This window comes from Coturnix japonica, chromosome 1 (assembly GCF_054131305.1).
Source record: "Coturnix japonica strain WE chromosome 1, WE-NBRP24, whole genome shotgun sequence".
Taxonomy (NCBI): Eukaryota; Metazoa; Chordata; class Aves; order Galliformes; family Phasianidae; genus Coturnix; species Coturnix japonica.
The window spans coordinates 35986667-36004992 of NC_140663.1; the positions used below are offsets into that span (position 1 = coordinate 35986667).

The following is an 18326-nucleotide window of genomic DNA, read 5'->3' on the forward strand; positions in this document are numbered from 1 at the left end:
GCCAGTGCTTCCAATAATTTTACCCCACTGCCCTTTGTAGGTGGATGGCCAGCTTCCACATGTTGTATGTTCACCAGGTAAAAGCATGGTTCACATGGGGATCTGTTCATACAGCTCCCATTTATGCTCTGGAAACAGAAATACTCAGGTCCATTTTCTCTTCTGTGCAGCACAGAGATCACAATACTTACCAAGAAACACTGGAAGCCAGAATGGTGCCTTTTTAGTGGCTGTAAGAAATCCCCTCAGATGTCATAATCTACAGTTATTCTCCCACAGTACTCAAGAAATACAAGAGAGGTGAAGGAAGAAAATAAGAGCTAGAAAATCTGAACTTGGAAGTGAATGCTTGTGCTGTAGCAACCTGTGCTGGCACAGAGAAGTGCAGTTTGGGTTACAGCAGGTGCTGCAGTGGCATCAGGTGCAGCAGGTAACCCTGACATGGTGATGATTCTCATCTCTGCCTATTCCGCTACGACGCAAATAAACTGTTTTAGCATCCTGAAGCATAGGGCTGCCTTACGGGTAATTCAGGAGCTGACTTCTTAGCAGAAATTACTCCGTATGGACTCATAACAAAACAGCATGTACCGGGCTGATCTATTTCTGTAGACGTGAGTGTTCAGTAGGAGACTCAGGGGTAGCAGGGCACTTAGCAGCCTGTTTTATAAAGGTGGCCAGAGGAAGCACTCAAAAAAAAATCCTGCATGCTGCTGTGTATTTTCTGCTGATCTCCAGAAGTTACAATTTAATTAAAAGGACTCTGTTCCATTAACTTCTGTAAGAGATATTCAATGCTTCCTCTCAACACAATATTATGTAATTCTATGTTGTAACAGTACCTACAATAACGATGCTCAACAGATTTTAGGACAACTTGTTCTGAACAGCAGGGAAGAAGGAAGAGGCAGAAATCATTCTCCAGCAATGAACAAGTATTCAAAAAAGATGCCACATCAAAACAAACAAACAACCCAAGAGAGAGAACATTGCAATTTAGACCTATAAAGCAGCAGGCCAAAAAATCTTTGCTGAGATTATTAAGTAATTAATTATTAAGGAAGTAACCTGTAGAAGGCATGTAGGTCACTCCAAAAGTAATGCCTCCTTTTTATTTCCATGGAAACTACAACAGATACAAAATGCACAACAACACTCTTTGATAGAGAAAATTCTCAGCTACAAAACACTGTTTTTCAATACAGTCACCGTCTTTAGCGATGCATTTTTGCCAGCAAAGAACAAGAGCCTGAATGACTTGCTCATAAAAATCTGCACCAACAGAGATAGGAAAATGTTGCCCACACAGTCCATATCTCATTGGCCTGAACAGATGGAAATCAGAAGGTGCCAAACCAGGACTGCACAGTTGGCGTGTTAGGACAGTCTAGCCAATGTGCTCCACAGTCTTCATATCGGTATGGGGCCTGGCATTTCCATTTTTCAAGAGAAAGGCTGTCTTAATTTCTGGCCTGACTCTGGAAGTTTGAACCTTCAGCTCAGTCATCGCTGTTATGTAGTTGTCAGAGTTGATGGTTTGTCCAGGTTCCAAGAAATCCAGATGGATCCCCCCTTTCCTACACAAAAAGACAGTGCACATCAATTTACCTGCAGAGGGCTGCATCTTGAACTTATCCATCAGTGGGGAATTTACATCTCACCACTTTACAGACTGACATTTTGACTCCAGCTTGTAGTGGTGACACCACATCTCAACAGCATGCGATCTAGAAAACTGTAATCTTCAGCCTTAAACTGGTTCAGGAGGTCCAGAGAAACTTGTGCATGGTGTTCTTTCTGTTCTTGTGTGAGCATTCATGGGACACACATGGCACAAACTCTGGTTCTCCATCATTGCCACCTTTTCTAATGTATTGAGTCAACATTCAGCTCTGTACAGAGATCTCTAGTTGTAATCTGCCAATTTGCATAGATGAGCTGGTTGAAATGCCCTTCATTTTGTGGTTTGACAGCTGTGCGTGGCCGTCTGGAACATGGCTTGTCTTTCATGTTGCTGCTGATCTTGCTGAAAAGCACCACCCACTGCTTCACTGTGCTCACATCCACTGTTTGCACTCCATAAACGTAAAGCAAGTGTCAATGAATGTCAATGGGTGCCATTTTTTCCACATGGAGAGATTCAATGACATGCCTTTGCTCCACATGCTCTTCCATGATTGAATGCCCCTCCGCTGCCATCCCTCACATGGCAACAAAATGTAAGGGAAAGTTGGTGGGAAGATTCAACCACTAGCACCCTTTCACCATCACTCACCTCTAATATCGTGGACCAATACAATAACACAGGAGGCACTGCTTTCAGAGCAGTCCTTACAGTAAGCAGCTCTGTTTCTATAGTACCCAAATCATCACACTACATAGAAAAGACGCAAAAGTCTTCCTTTAGGAAGTCACAAACGAATTAAGCGCCACAGGGAAGTAGTTTTAATGGTGTAACAAAACAACCTGCAAAAAGATTGGTGAGCTGTGTTTAGCACACAGATTAGCACCATATTGATTCAGTTTCCTTCGCTCACCTGCCAAAGTTTTTATTGCTTCAGTATAGAAGGGAATTTAATACCTTTTTTGGGGACAAGTTTTTCAAGGAAAGGAACACAGGAGCCTGTCACGAGGAGTCAAATACAACTAGAAGATTATATAGCCAGAGTGGAGGTATGCAGCTAACCAGACTTCCTTCCACTATTAACTACTTTTTACCTCTGTGACCATACTCAAGCTCAAAGCCAATGTACTGGAGAACTTCCTTTCAGCCGTAAAATCATGACAGCTTAATTAAAATGGAAAATCTCTATTGATAGTATGAATCCCTGGCATTCAGTGGTTCTGTGATTCCGTGTCTACCTCCAGGTTTTATTCCTCTTCAGTATCATGTGGAATTTCTGGTTTCATGCTTGTGTTCTGCTTCTTTCAACTATCTCACATGATAATCATGTTCAAGATAGCACGAATTCACTATAAAAGTGTATTTTCTCCAATACAGCTACAGCCTCTAGCTAAGATACTGTCCTAAATAAAATCACATACCACAGGAGAAGAAAGCAGTTCTGCAGGCAAGTTTAAAACAGACTTAATTCCTAGCTACCAAGCTGACACAAGCACAAACTGGTTAACATTGTTTAATAATAAATAAATTAAAACAAACAAACAAAAACCCAACCCAACCCAAACTAAACCAAAAAATAAAACCCACACAACCAAGGGAACGTTGAAGAGAACGAGAATGTGACAAAATATTGGCAGCCTTATGGAATCACTGGCTGTGGGCGCCATATACACAGATGACAATATTCAGATAATGATAAACTTAGATTATTCTTAAGCACGACTGTTTGAATGAATGAACCACAAATGCCCATTCTGTTACAGGCTTATGCCACGCACTTGATTAAACCTGGCAGAAGCAGCATTAGGCATGCACAAATGTATTCATGCTGTACCGTGAACGGCCTTCATTCTGACAAAAGGTCTTCCTCATAATGAACAATAAATGGATGCCTGAGCAGAAGACATGATAAATTATAAGGCTTGCTGTGAGTACCAAGAAGTCTGTATTACATAACTCATTTCCTGCAGCTACTGAATTTGGACAACTCATAGAAAAAGCTGATTTGTGACAAGTAGTCTGTCTTTATGAGCTATTTATATCTGACAGAGCATGGTCATTCAAGGTTGCTGGCATTTGGAACATTTTCTATTATAAGCTTTCATTAGTCTGTAAGTAGTTACATGCTAGCATCAGGAAAATTGTTGGTGTTTACCTTCAAAACCTCACTCTGTATCACTTTCACAATTGTCAAAACAATTGTTCTCCATGAAATAACACTGTGTAGCATGAATCACGGGCAGCAGGGAGGCTAATCCATTAAATAGCTCAAAATGAATTCAGTCTCGTTTAACAACATGAGGAGATGAGGCAGTTTTAATTTTAGAACATGTAGAAGAAATATGACAAATGTTGGCTTTTACATTTTCATATTTTAAAGTTTCTTTTTTTGTGGGGCCAGGGATATGGCAGAAACTAGGTCAGTTTTACTAAAGTGAGAAAAAAAAAAACCCAAACCTTGATGCATTATTAAGCTTTCCTTAGGCAACAGGAAAAAAAAAACGTAAAGGGCTGAAATGCTGTTAAAAATAAAAGAAGTATAACCACTGTAAGGGTGTAATACTTTAACTCAGGGTGGAACACAGTATGGATGCCCAAGTTAAAATGCTGTAATATTGTTTGCTCCAGCATTTATTTTGTGCATCTGCATGTGTGCAGAAAGGAGCGGTGCTCGCTCTGCCCTGATAGTGTCTCACTCCACCTTGTGTTTGCTGCTTGAAAGCCAAACAAAGTTTTGGTCCATGAATCTTTGACATGTGAATGCTGTGCCTATCCAAGAAACATCCCAACAGGGGGCAGAGGCTGGAGCCAGAATCCCTTTCCTCCCTTCTGTGCTAGCAGAAGAAGATAACAGATGTACCAGGAAATACATGCTGTTACATCCTCTGCTCCAGTAGGAGCACTGGCGCACTGTGGATGAGCCAGGTGACACGTCCCCAGTGTTGCTGTTAGGACACACAAGACCTCTCTGTGCCCTTTCTCCTTCACTCCAATGTTGATTCTTTTTCAAAGTACTCCTCTGACACTGTAAAGTCAACAGAAGTTACATGGCATCCACTTAAGAATAATGAAAAATAGACAGCTTTATGAGCAGAAAATATTAGGAACAATAAAAATATGACTGGGTCATTTAGTTTATTTCACATTCCTTAAGCACTGCTCTATTCTGGCTCAAAGTCAATGACAATTGTGACCCTGCACCTTTGAAGACAAGGCTATATGCATCTTAAAAACTGTAAGCTTTACAATCACCAAAAATTACTTTCCCGACAGCCTCCTCGGCTGTTTCTGCTTCAGTGTACTGGGATCAAAAGAAACAGTAATACATGTCATTAGATAATTCCCATAAAGGTAGTTGGAATTGATAGGTCATAATATAAAACTCTCTTTTAGACTTCACTGTCAGTTACTTTTGAGTTCAAAAATATGCCAAGCATCACTATACATTCATTTCCTCCACCTTACTAGTAATTCTGCATGTGCTGTATATGCAACAGCCATATGCCATAAATTAAGAGCTCTGGCAAAGCCTTGTCACTATCAACACCTGGATAAGAGATGACATAACCCGAGCAAGTCATGCAAGTTTATCTCAAATGTTCCTATTGAGCTGAGAAGGCAGGGAGAGTGAAGGAAAACTGCTGACATTTCTGATTTTAAACACAAACAAAAGTGTACCCAAAATGGAGTTCTCAAACAGTCTTAACAATTCCTTTTCTTTTTTGGAGGCATATTAAAAAATGGAGATGGAGGAGCTTTTCTCAGGAGTCTGATCAGTAACTTCTATTAAGGTGAAGCTGATGGATGTGGATGTTACATCAAGGGAGAAATGCAAGCTGATGCAGATACTACAGGGGCTTTCAACAGACTGTCAGCATAAACATTCCTCAGTAGTTCACCTAGCTGATGGTTCCTCTCAAGAGGAAGAAGCAGGCTTGAGATGAACTGCAGCAGAGGATGTTCTGTTTATCTGTAAGAGCTTTATGTAATCAAATTCAACACTGCAGAAATAAACTAAAACAGGAACACGAAGAAAACAGAAAAGATGCCAAGGTGCACTGCCACTGACCCATGAGAGTGACCTGCAAGACAAGATACTTTTACAGGTACAGAACTATGAACATCATATCAGCACCACTCACCGAAGAGTTTTAGTACACGCATACCAGCAATCCTGATAAACTGGAGCATGAACAAGATATGTCACTGCTTTGATTTTATGTACTGCAGGAATCTTACAGCACTGAAATATTTCTCTCCTGTGGAAAGCACAGCTACAAAAACAAAGCACAAATGCAAGCAGATATATACCCATCAGCTGACTCTGAAAATTGATCTTTAATCAAAACCAATGGGAGAAGGCACTGATTAAAGATCAGTGATACGCTATGGCCCTAGATTCTGGGGTAGTGCATCTGTGAAATCCATGTATTTAGCTCGAGGCAGCTGAAAAAGTGACAACAGCAGCTGTTTTAAATCTCCTGCAGCAAAGTCATGGAAGTCATAGGGACTTAGTAATTACACAGAGACTTAATAATGCTTTCTCTCAGATAAAGATTGGGCTGCCTGGTAAATTCGTATGATTGCCATTAATGAAGGCCATCTGCTGAGTAACAATCATTTGTGCCATCCAGGGCATGCAAGTAACCGAGTATAGTTTCAGTCACGTAGGATAAAGTGATGCTTTTCAAAGTGCTGAGCTTTGCCTAATACAGTAGACAGACCTTTTTTTTTTGCAACCAGTTGTTTTTTTCTTCCCTAATTTACATACTGTACAAATTCACTCCTTAACTCATCATTACAGAGATAATACTTGTAACCAGGAGAGGGAAAACAAGACCTAGTAAAATATGAAAGCATAACCATTCTGTTGTACCATCAGCTTAGGATGAAATTAAGTAATGTCCTTTCCAAACAGTGATGGGATGTGCTGAAGTTATTTTTATCTATCAGTATTTTATGTGCTTTTCACTGCTTGGGTCCTAGTCATGGAAAAGGGACAGAACAGGTACAGCAGAAAATTCTTGCAAATGCTACCCAGTTCTAGAATTTGGGAAAGCTGGACTACTTCAGATGACATCAGATCTTACCTCAGTAACTACAAAAGGAAAAGGCTGAAACTTTACAATCATGTGAGGATCTGAATGAATCTGCTTAATTTGTATGAATACATATTTTCTACTGCATGAATTCTATGGATAGACTAATGGTGCAGTAATTCTAAATAAGCTGTCTGGAACAGCAGAAAAAGGTATCAGATTAGTCTAAGAGGAATGTTAATTCCTAGCTAGGGATAGGATACTGTTCAGATGTAACTGCTTCTATGACCTGAGTTAGAAATCTGAGTCGAAAAACCTCATATGCTTTATTACAGTGAGTTGTCCTATTGGCCTTTCGTTTACAAATTGCCTTATTATTAAGTCCAGTATACTATTTTTGCTTAATCCTGGCTAATAATTTGCATGGGTAAATGTGACAGTAGGGGACTTCAGATGCTGGGCTTCATATGGAGCTTATGTCACTGTTGTGTGCTACAAATTATAGCATCTCTAGAGCTAAGTCTTCTAGATAAACATGAAGAAATTGCACTTTCTAATTCAAAACTTCATCAAGTTGGGCTTGCTCTGTGAAGATGAGATTCTGTGGGAATTCCGTTCTTCCTCCTGTAACAAATAGTCATCACTCAATGAAATAAGAGAGTAAGAAACAGCAGAATTCAAAACCAGAACCTTCCTCAATGCAAGCCAAGAGAGTCTGGCCTGAGGAACCTCTGTTTTTACTGGGAATAGGATTTATCAAGCAGGAAACATTGAAACTGTTTCCAGAGGCTAAGTCTGAGAGGCAAACGAACAGGATTACATTGTAAACTAAAGAAACCATCTTTAAATTCAGAGATTCGTAGAATGGCTTGGCTTGGGTGAGAGCTTAAAGACAATTTAATTTCAATCCACCTGCCATGGGCAGAGCACCTTTCAATAGACCAGGTTGCTCTAGGCCTGGCCTTTAACACTTTCTGAGATGAGGCATTCACAGCTTCTTTGGGTATCCTGGTCTAGTCCCTCTCCATACTCTTAATAACGACTGTCTTCCTGACATCTTATCTAAACCTACCCTCTTATAGTTTAAAACTGTTACTCATTGTCCTATCACTATTCTCTCTCATGTAGCCCCCCTTTAGGTACTGAAAGGCTGCAATGAGGTCTCCCTGGGGCATCCTCTTCTCCATGCTGAACAATCCCAACTCACTCAGCCTGTTATCATAAGACAGGTACCCAGTTTTCTGATCATTCTCATGCCCCCTACTCTGGACCTGCTCCAACAGTCCTTACGTTGGAGGCCCCAGAGCTGAACACAACATTTCAGATGGGGCCTCACAAGAGTAGAATGAAAGGGAAGAATCTTCCCACACCTGCTGGCCACACTTTTTTAAAGGCAGCTCAGGATACAGTTGGCTTTCTGGGCTGAAGGCACATGTTGCCAGCTCATGCTGAATTTTTCATCAACCAACACGCCAAAGTCCTTCTCCTCAGGGCTGTTCTCAATGGATTCTTCTCCAATCCTGTATACGTGCTTGGGATTGCCTCAGCTCAGGTGCAGAACCTTTCACCTGGCCTTGCTGAGCTTTGTGAAGTTCGCACAAGCTCACCTCTCCAGGTCCCTCTGAGTGGCTTCCCTTCCTTCCCGCATGTCGACCACACCACACAACTTGGTATAATCTGTAAACCACCTGAGAGTGTACTCAGTCTTGTTGTCCATGTTACTAAAAAAAACAGTGCAAGTTCCAATACTGACTTTTGAGGAATACCAGTACTGCCACTGATGTCCATCTGGATAGAGTCTTTCACTGCAACTGACTGCAACCATCCAGCTCATTCCTTATCCATTATCCAGTACCTTCAAATCCAAGTCTCTTCAATGAAAGGCAAGGATGTCACACACACAAGTGTCAAACGCTCTGCACAATTCCAGGTAGATGACATTGGTTGTTCTCTTATCCAATGATGCAGTTACCCCTCCACGGAGAGCCAGATTTCTCAGGCACTACTTGCTCTTAGTGAAACCATTTTGGCTGATACCAATCTCTCTGTTTTCCATGTACCTTTGCATGCTTTCCATGAGGATCTACTCCAAGACCATGCTGGGCATGGAGGTGAAAATGATTGGCCTGTAGTTTCAGGTCTTCATTTTTTCCCTGTCTTCACAGGCAACATGCTGTTCCACAGACTATTTTAATATAAAACACACAACAGTACAGTATTCTGTGTTGACTGCTCCTCTGTCTAAAGCAATGATTGTACTTGACTGAGTCCAGCAGAAGCGCTGTGGTGCGATGACCTGACATTTTGACTGGAGTCATATGAAAACAAAATAAAATAATGCCTATTTTTGTCTTTCTCGCTGACTCATAACATTTTTATAAAGATCATTTGATCTGATTACATTTGGTATTGATAAATGCTTTATTATAGGTATATTCTAGCCAGGTGTATTTTAAATAAATATCCACAGAGAAAAACATTATATTTAAGTAATAAAATGGTAAAGAGAAGAAAGAAAAGTGAAGCATAGGAAAGGCAGATATACTTGAATTTTATACTACTACTGAAGATACAGAAATAGCAACTTCAGAATCTACTTGGAAGAAAACTGCTCATACAGAGATCCATGGGCTTATTAAGCTGTAACTCCACTTTCCTGGCACTTCAGTACTGATCACCAAATGCGAACGGTAAATGAATTTCCCACAGTCTCCTAAGGTATTTGGTGTGTTTTACTCAACTGTTCACTCTAACTTCTGTGCCATTTTAAGGTTTACTGCCAGACCAGAAGTTTCAGTTCACCTAATTTCCTTTTCACCAGCTTAAAACAATTCAAGTCACTGTACCAATTCAGGTCGCTAGTTTTATGCTCTGCATGAATATACCTTCTCAGCATTTCAATTATGCATTCGGTTTTCATGCCTTGCAGTTCATCTATTCTAGTAATCTCCCAGGAATCAGAAGAATCCAGCACAGCAACAGCTTTGAATAAATAGCAAAAACACATGGAAGGAAGGGCTTACTGGTATAATGGACAAAATTCATGCATCCTTTGACAGGTGAAAAAGCCATAGAAACTTAACTAATTTTCACACAGCTGGTGAGCTTTTGAAACAAGTAATTTTAAAATGAGATTATATATATATATATATTATATATATATATATATATATATATATATTTTTTTTTATTATTATTATTATTTTTTTTTTTTTTCAAAATACAGTTTTCCTGTGACCAAACTTGCAAGGGCTGCCTTGCTTTTTGGTCTAGGTGGTACAGCTGGGGTCTTCAGATGAAAAGAATATACTGAGGCCAATACAAACTTCAGTTATTTCCATTATTTCCAGAGCTAATACAAATTCCTTCCTAGTGCCAGATAGAATATTTCAGTTGGTGGTACTTGTATTTAGTTAATTGAGAACCATTAATCACCATTTCCTGACATAGCACTCTAGAAAAATGCCAAAGTACTTCTATTTAAATTTCATTCACTCAGTCGCTTTAAAAAGATTTTATTTCTGTGGAATATTGGTTTGAGGATTTGAATTGGTGGCTTGATTTACTAAATATGTTCCCATAAATACAATTCATTACTGCCATTTAATAGGTTCCTACATATTAGATTGAAACCTACATCATCTAATAAAGTATCTCATACTTTAAAAGGCTAATTAATCATAAAGGTGACCTACTGAAGTTAAATAACTCCTAGTTATAGAAAGGACAAGTCACAGTCAATCAAAACTGTGAGGACTAAAATTATCATTTCACCTGCATTCAGTCCAACATTAAGTTTCTCTGGGATATATTTTAACAATGAAACTCACTGGATAGTTACGTGTTCATAATTTCTTCAACTGGAAAAGAAAACATTTATTTTCCAAAGCTCTTCCATTACGTAATTTATTGGACTACAAACACCTTCCTTAACCAGCTTTATTAGATTTTCTGATGAAAGTTAGGCTCAGACCTCGTATTATATAATGTACACATCACACTGCAAATCTGAATCTCAGCATACATTTAACAAGCAGCCTCTTCCTGAATTTGCATACTAATATAAAGTCTTCCACTGCTTCTCACCCCATTTCAATTACTGCTACCTACTGCTGACTCTCTGTCTACTTCATTGCATTCTCCAGGAAAATCGATCGGTCCATACAACTTTTTACATTTCTTCCAGCTGACTGTCATGCCTCTCCCTTGAAGGTCAGTAACTCCTCTCCTCTTCACTATGAAGCTGCTAAGAGAGGAAATGAAAAGCTAGTCTCCACACTCTCAAAGACTGAAGGTTAGAGAAGATAAACACTGGGAAGGCGCATTTGCAGGGAAATTTCTGTCTAGCCTCAGCTATTTCAGCCTCAGATATGTAACCATCTGCCTCCCAGTAACACCAGCGTACATGAAGGATGTGCAAGAAGGACAATCTTGATTAACTGCAAGACCCAGAACAAATATTCTCCACTCGTTACTGCAGTGCTTGGAGAAGTCTATCAATTCAAGATGGATGGAATATTCCATGCTTTTCTTACTCTTTTTATTTTTTAACAGAAGAAAATCTTTGCCAGCATTTTCCAACAACTTTTCAACTGGTAAAAAAAAAAGTGTTACAATCTAAACATTTGCCAAAGGTTTAATGTAAGTAACTGTACAGAGGAGCCACATGCTGAACAATCTTAAGAACTGTCAATCTGTATATGTCAATTCTTCTACTCTCCTTGGATGAAAGGAGCCATTATTGGATATTTTATACTAAAATGTTTCTTCTACGAAAGTACTTTTATATGTAGTCATGAATGGCATTAATAATTTTCTTTCTTTGGTAGAGTTTTGTTATCTAATGGTGTTCTTTAATGGGAAGTGGTGGAGTCACCATCCCTGGCAGTGTTTAAGAAGCATCTGGATAGGAAGATAGGAGATATAGTTTAGTGGTTTTCTGTAGGTATGGTAAAGGAAGGACAGCTGGACTAGATGATCTTGTATGTCCTTTCCAACCTTGTGATTCTTTGATTCTGTGATATATTAACAAATAGACCAGTTAGTTATATTGGTCTATAAGTATGTAATATTTTAAAAGAAATGCTTTTTTTTTTTTTTTTTTTTTTTTTTAATGAAGTTGGTAGAACTGACTTAATTATTCATCATCAATCGATTCCTGTGTTACAGGCATATTAAGGTCACTAGTACTTGGATGCAATACTCTATTAGCAATTAGACTGTCTGGTATGTACGAGCTATCTTTACACAACACTCTACAAAGACCTTTTGTGCCACTGAGATGGTTTTGTCAAAATCCACTTTCAGTTCACTGAACTGAGAGTGCATTTGTCTAAAACATTTTCCTACTTCCTAGGCCCCAAACCTGTTTCAAAAAGCTTTATGTCTGTTTCTGTTCAGAATATCTTCCAGAGAAGGATATAAATTTGACAAGATTTCACTGATGGTGCCAGACTCTACTGTAATCTGAAGAAAAAATAACTTTTCAAAGCTTTGAGGTCAATTAAAGAATCATTTAGTGAGTTAAATGAAAGGACTAATCAGAATATCAGTTTTACAGGGTACATAGTGCCATTATTTATTGTCATCAAACACTATTCGCTTTAAAAAGCCTTAAAAATCCTCATTTAACTTGGGGGAAAAATCCCCCTGTTTCTCACATTGAAGAATATACTCCAAGAAACAAAGAGCGTGTTGCATTCTGCTTATTAAACTCTTATCTTTCTTCCTCCCAGACACTCAGCAGTCCACTCAATCAATTTGCTGCTGTTGCCTAGTTATCAGGAGGTTCAGTCCTGCTACCACTGAGGCAACATTAGATTTCCCATTGATTTCAGTGAGGGAGGATTAGTTCCAGCCAATAGATAGACAAACTTAAACAGAATTTCTTACAGATTTTCTGCTGAAAGTATGTTATCTTCCCTAAAACATCTAGAGCTGCTTCAGACTGGCAGGCTAACAGCATTCAGTTTTAGCAGGTAAGAAGTCCAATGCATTCCTTTATTAATTTACGGCTTCTGTCCAAGAAACTTCTAACAGATGCATGAATAATTTAACTACATTAAGGATAATACTACCAGTATGTATGTGAGAAAGTGGCTCCTTCTTCCCTAGCTTGACTAGAACAAAACAATAATTTATGTACCATTGGTCAGAACTGAGGAAGGCCCTTGACCATACATTGCTGGGTAACAATCACAGTTCTTAGTAATTTGATAATAAATACTTATATGTGCAGCATCACCCACTGGGACCTGATCACTGACTACAAGATTCATATTAGCTTCAGTTAACTTCCATGCTTACGTCATTTGTCTCTAGTGGCACTTTTATTGTACCTCACACCTGAGTTCAAAGAAGAGGCATTTAATCTTGCAGTCACCGAACTCAGCACATCCCCATGTGCTGTATGACTTAGTACAAACCTTGAAACACCATGAGCAGAATGCTAAAGTACTAAACTCTTCCTCCTTAACAAGTTTAATTGCCTTAGGCTTGAGGACTTGCTGACGCAACTTTTCTTCATCTGCTTTTTCAGTAACTTCATCTTTCTGCATTGCAGCAGGTACCAACAGACACATCTCACAACCACTGTCCTTTATATGTGGTACTGCTGCTTCTCCAGCAGTATACTTTAATTTTTAGGACAGAGATTTTATTCTGAGAAATAACTAAAAATTTCTGTTGCATACCTCTCTGATAGCTGTACAAAACTCACTCTGCAGCACCTTCTTTAGAGACTGTAGCTTATGTACCGGTACTTCTCCAGATTCCTGCAGTTTCTCCAGTAACTCAATCGCTCTTGCAACATCTGAGTGGAAAAAGAAAAGAAATACATGTCAGTATAAGCAGTGGTTGTAAATGCAACAGTGACTAAAAGGGAAAAAATTACGGTGATTTTATATTTAAAATCCACTGTAGAAACAACTACTGGACTAATCTTGTTATACCAGGCTCAGATAGGCACCAGCACTACTGCTGAGAGATCCAAATCCGCACATATAGACCAGCGGGGCATGCAGACATACAACAGACACACACACAGAGCTGCATTCTTAACTGCAAACCTTTCCTGGAACAAATCTACCAATTTAAAGCAGCTAATCCACATTAGCAGACCTATTTTTTTTTCTTATTTTTCTGCACAGAAGCAGCACAGAAACAGTATGGGGTCTACTTACAGAAAGTCTACAAGAACGAGTCATTGAGTCATAGAACCATAGAATCACAGAATGGCTTGGATTGGAAGGGACCTCAAGAATCATCAAGCTCCAACCCCATGCCACCTCCACTTCACATCCACTGGTTGGTCTCCATAAACATTCAGTAGGCGTGTATGAACATCAGTGGGTGCCCTTTTTCCACATGAAAGAACTCAGCGACACACCTGTGCTTCATACAGACTCCCATGTCAGACACCATTCTATCAGTCTGCTCCTCTGCTGCCATCTCTTACACTGCAACAAAATGCAATGGAATACTGGCCAGAAGGGTCAATCTCTACTGCCATACCAACACATATCTCTTGATGAGATGGGCCAACAGCATAAAATAGGATGTGTTACTTTTGGAGCACCCTCATATGGGAAATACTTTTTTTTGCTTGCCTAAATTCTCCTCAAGTCCATATGAATCATCAAGGGCACAATCTAGGTACTTCTGAAGTGCAATCCAGAAGGCCTAACTTTGTAGACATTCTGAGTACTGAGCAGAAATCTGGCCATACTGACTTACTCCCAGGAGGGAGCTGCATGATACACATCTCAGTCAGCTTCTAAATGGTGGAGCTTAATAGCAAGTTTTTCTTCCTGCATCATTTAGTGCTACCTTTCAGCTCTTCCTGTAAATTCACAGGTATCACTGAACAACAGTCTTGATCATGTGCTCATTCTCACATTCTTTTGGCATACTGTGAATAGCTACCTGAGCTACCATTGGCCAACTACACAATCCCACTACAAATAGGTCTGTATCCTAGTGATTTAATGTATTACTAGTACTGAATGATAAAAAAGTATTCGAGGTATTTTAATTCAGTGCGCTAACTGCACTAGGAAGAAATAAAACCCTTCCCCAGTCCACCATATAACTCCACAACAATGACTACATACAGCCTTATTCTCCAGTTTGATGACAAGAGTTTTACTATTTCTGACTAGAGGATTATCCTAACTGAAATAGTTCTTACAATCCTTGGCTTGTAGCTGAGCTATACTGACCATATGTCCTACATATAAAACACAAGAGAAATAGGGAAGAGGTGACAGAAGATGACCTCTAACAGGAATAAAGTTATAATAATGTATTTGTAACAAAATAATTATTATCCATCTGCTTCAGCGTTAGGAACAGAGATGGTGATGTCTCAAAAAATTTACAGTTTAATTGAAGAAGATAAGCAAGCATTTAGCATAGTAGGTTATGCCATAACAAGTTAATAACCAAATAATTTTCGAACCTTTTAACAGGCATTTGTCTATTTGCTAGTTGGTAAAAACTGCTATGCATTTCATTCTGCAATCAGATCATTTATCATAAAGAAGCTCCAACAGCTGATCATAATGGATCAGATATGACTTCTGAAATTCAGATATTCTAAGTCATACTGGCATCTTCTCCAATACTAGTTCAGGGAACTTTAGGACTGTCTTTCCCTGTCACCAACTATAAATGTAGAAGGCTGGGGCCAGAGATGACAGATTGATTTCTATTTTACAGATGTGTGGAAGTTTCCTCACCATATTGTGTGTATAACTTTGTATTTCTTTTTGGCCCTGAACTGAATGATATTCAATGAATTATAGCCGTTCTGTTCCAGAAGGGAACTTAAATAGCTTTAAATAGATTGATCAATACAAAATTGCTAAGTATGTGTCTAAACATTTCCCTAGGGCATGGACCAGATTCAAACAATTAATCACTTCCAAAGCAGGGGATGTTACAATACAAAAGGTAAGTTTTCATCCCAGTTCAAAAGCCTGGCATGAAGTCAATGGATGTTTAGTATGCAGACTCCTGCACAAAACTGATCACCAAGGTGTCATTTGTCAGTATCAGTTTACTTTGTTTTCTGATTAAGAACTGGCTTGGGGTGAAGAAAACTCTGAATACCCTGAAAGTATTCTGATTTCCATCACTTCCAAATCCATCCAGTGAGCCAGAATGCATGAATGTTGTTGCCCAAGTTCTTGTTTTTTTATTCACCATATTTGTTAACAATAATCAGCTTGCTTTCTCTCTTTTAGGCACGTGGCTTGACCCAATTTGGCAACAGCTTGCGCAAAACTGCTTGCAGTGGAGAGAACATGGAATAATAAAGAGCTTCAAGGGATAAAAATACAGAATTGAAATGAGACGTGTTCAGGGCCAAAGCTGTTTGTTACACACTGATGCTCTGTCAGGAGTGAAGTGTAATGGTTTGTGCAAAACCAAAACTGTTTAAAAACATGAATGTATAAATGTGATCTCATGAAATAGCCTGTATTTCTTTCCATTAATAATTCTGACGGGGACATTTGAATGAACAATTGCTCCAGGAAAGCTTAAAAAGTGAACGTGCTCAATGTAAGTTAAGTGAAGCTTTTTCCTGATCCTTTATACGAGGCAAGTTCCAGACAAAACTAAAGTAAGTGCCAGCTCAAAGAAATGATGAGAGTGCTGCTGAGGCAGATTTCAAAGTTACGACGACAAGAAAGCAAGCAGCAGGTAATCAATCCATCCCTGTCAGTTAGAGCAATGCCACGGGTTTCCAAAGGACTGCTATTCATCTGCTGGGATACTTTTCTTGTCCCAAATCCCCCTTTGATTACAAATGTAATCAGCTTTCCTTGCCAAAATTATCACCAGGAAATTGCTCTTGAATAACATTTTCTTAGCCATCAGTGAAAAGCAGAGACTGATGAGAAACGTATGTGCTTATATAGATACACAATACTCATGGAATTATGTTAAAAGCAGCTACATTCTATGCAAATTAAACACTCACACATTTTATTACTGATTTGCCCTTCTTTTAACCTAATTTTAGGAACACAAGACATTTTAGGAACACAAGTGGAATTGTGAAATATATTTTATGTATTTAGAAATACGAGCTCCATTACATTTGCACTGAGCTGATGGTAACATCTCTGATGTCTATCCTCATTTCCCACATTCACATCACACAGAAATTAGTGGGAATTTTGAGTACCAACGTGGGTGGAATTATTCCTCTGTATTCTATGGTGTGCACACTTGGAAAGGAATATTAATATAATATTTCTCATCTTATTATATAGAATTCTAGCCTTTTTTTTTTTTTTTTAACTATTTTCTTCTGACTTCCTGATATAAAAAGAATTTCTTTCTCTCCTGTTCTGTTTAACATTCCCTTCCCTTTCTGCCTTCTCATCTTCATGCTTGCCTACAGCCTTTCAGGAAATAATAAGGTTTCAGCGTGGTGGATCATGTTGTCAGTGAAGTCAGGGGGCTGTGGGTGGAACACATTTTATCAAATGTGCTCATCAAAAGAAAAGCGTGGCTCTCAGATTAAAAAAAAAGACAATTTCGAGCCTTCTTTCTGTTTTAATTTGAATGAATTTTCATTTGTATCGTTAGTGGAAAGAAGCAGTAGGTTGCTATTTAAGCATTAAGGAGAGGTGTCTCTAGAACATAGAACCAGCAAAATACCACACTGTGATACAAGTGGAAAATTCCCATGCAATAATAAATGAAGTTGAATTCTGTATGTATAGCCACATACGAGAGCAGAATTAGCAGAAAGGTCATTTTGCTTAGTTAATGCTTTGCTGATCACCCTATTCTAACGTACTGTTTTCACTCACTGATTTTGTTCCAATAGCAAAAGAATATACAATGTAGATAGATCTGTTGGATTTGACGGATGTTTTTAAAACCAAATGTTATTTTCAGTTCAGCTTTTACATGAAAGCTAATTATGAATCTATGCATTGCAGAATGAACCCCAGCAGGTCTGCACTTGGTGCTCCTCTCACACGACTGTGAACTTCAGTTAAACAAAGTTCCTGCATTTTGCAAATGTAGTTTTACCCTGGTATATTTTGTGCAGGCTTTAAATTTGTTCCAGCTCAGTCAGATAAGCTATAAATTAAAAGGAAAAATAATAGAAAATTATTCTAGTGTATTAAATGCTTCCCATCTAATATGACAGTGGCTCTTGAAAATGAATACACTTGCATGATTTATAATGCAAAACATGAATACTGTTGTACATCTACCAGCACCCAATCCTCATCTCATACTGATCTATGAGCAAATTGGTCCTTCAAATAAATACATGATCCTCTGAGTTAAAAAATATCTGAACAGATGTTAGTATGTTCTATAATACTAGTTTGGATGCAAATAGTAATCACTTAGAAATATACAAGGGCTGCCCACATAAGTAATGCCTCCTATTTTATTCTGTTGGCCCACGACACCAGCAGGAATATGTTGGTAGTACAGCAGCAGAGGCTGAAGCTTCCTGACAATATTCCATTACGTGATGTTGCTGTGTGACAGATGGCAGCAGAGGGGCAGTCTGACAGCATGGCGCCTGACATGGAAATGTGTATGAAACAAAGGTGTGCCACTGATATTTCCATGCGAAAGATGATACCCACTGACACTGGTCGATGCTTGCTGAATGTTTATGCAGG

General features: G+C 38.8%; 1 protein-coding gene across 5 annotated transcripts in view; it reads right to left on the minus strand.

Annotated features, from left to right (window-relative positions):
• The window catches only part of LIN7A (lin-7 cell polarity scaffold A), a 46642-nt gene that overhangs the window by 14360 nt on the left and 13956 nt on the right, over positions 1 to 18326 (minus strand). For all 5 annotated transcript variants that reach the window (XR_014942696.1, XR_014942698.1, XM_015857388.3 and 2 more), the window contains exon 2: positions 13356 to 13474. Coding sequence is in view for 3 of the 5 variants with exons in the window: in XM_015857388.3 (XP_015712874.1) it covers positions 13356 to 13474 (119 nt within the window). In the remaining 2 variants the exon portion in view is untranslated. The remainder of the gene's footprint in view (positions 1 to 13355; positions 13475 to 18326) is intronic.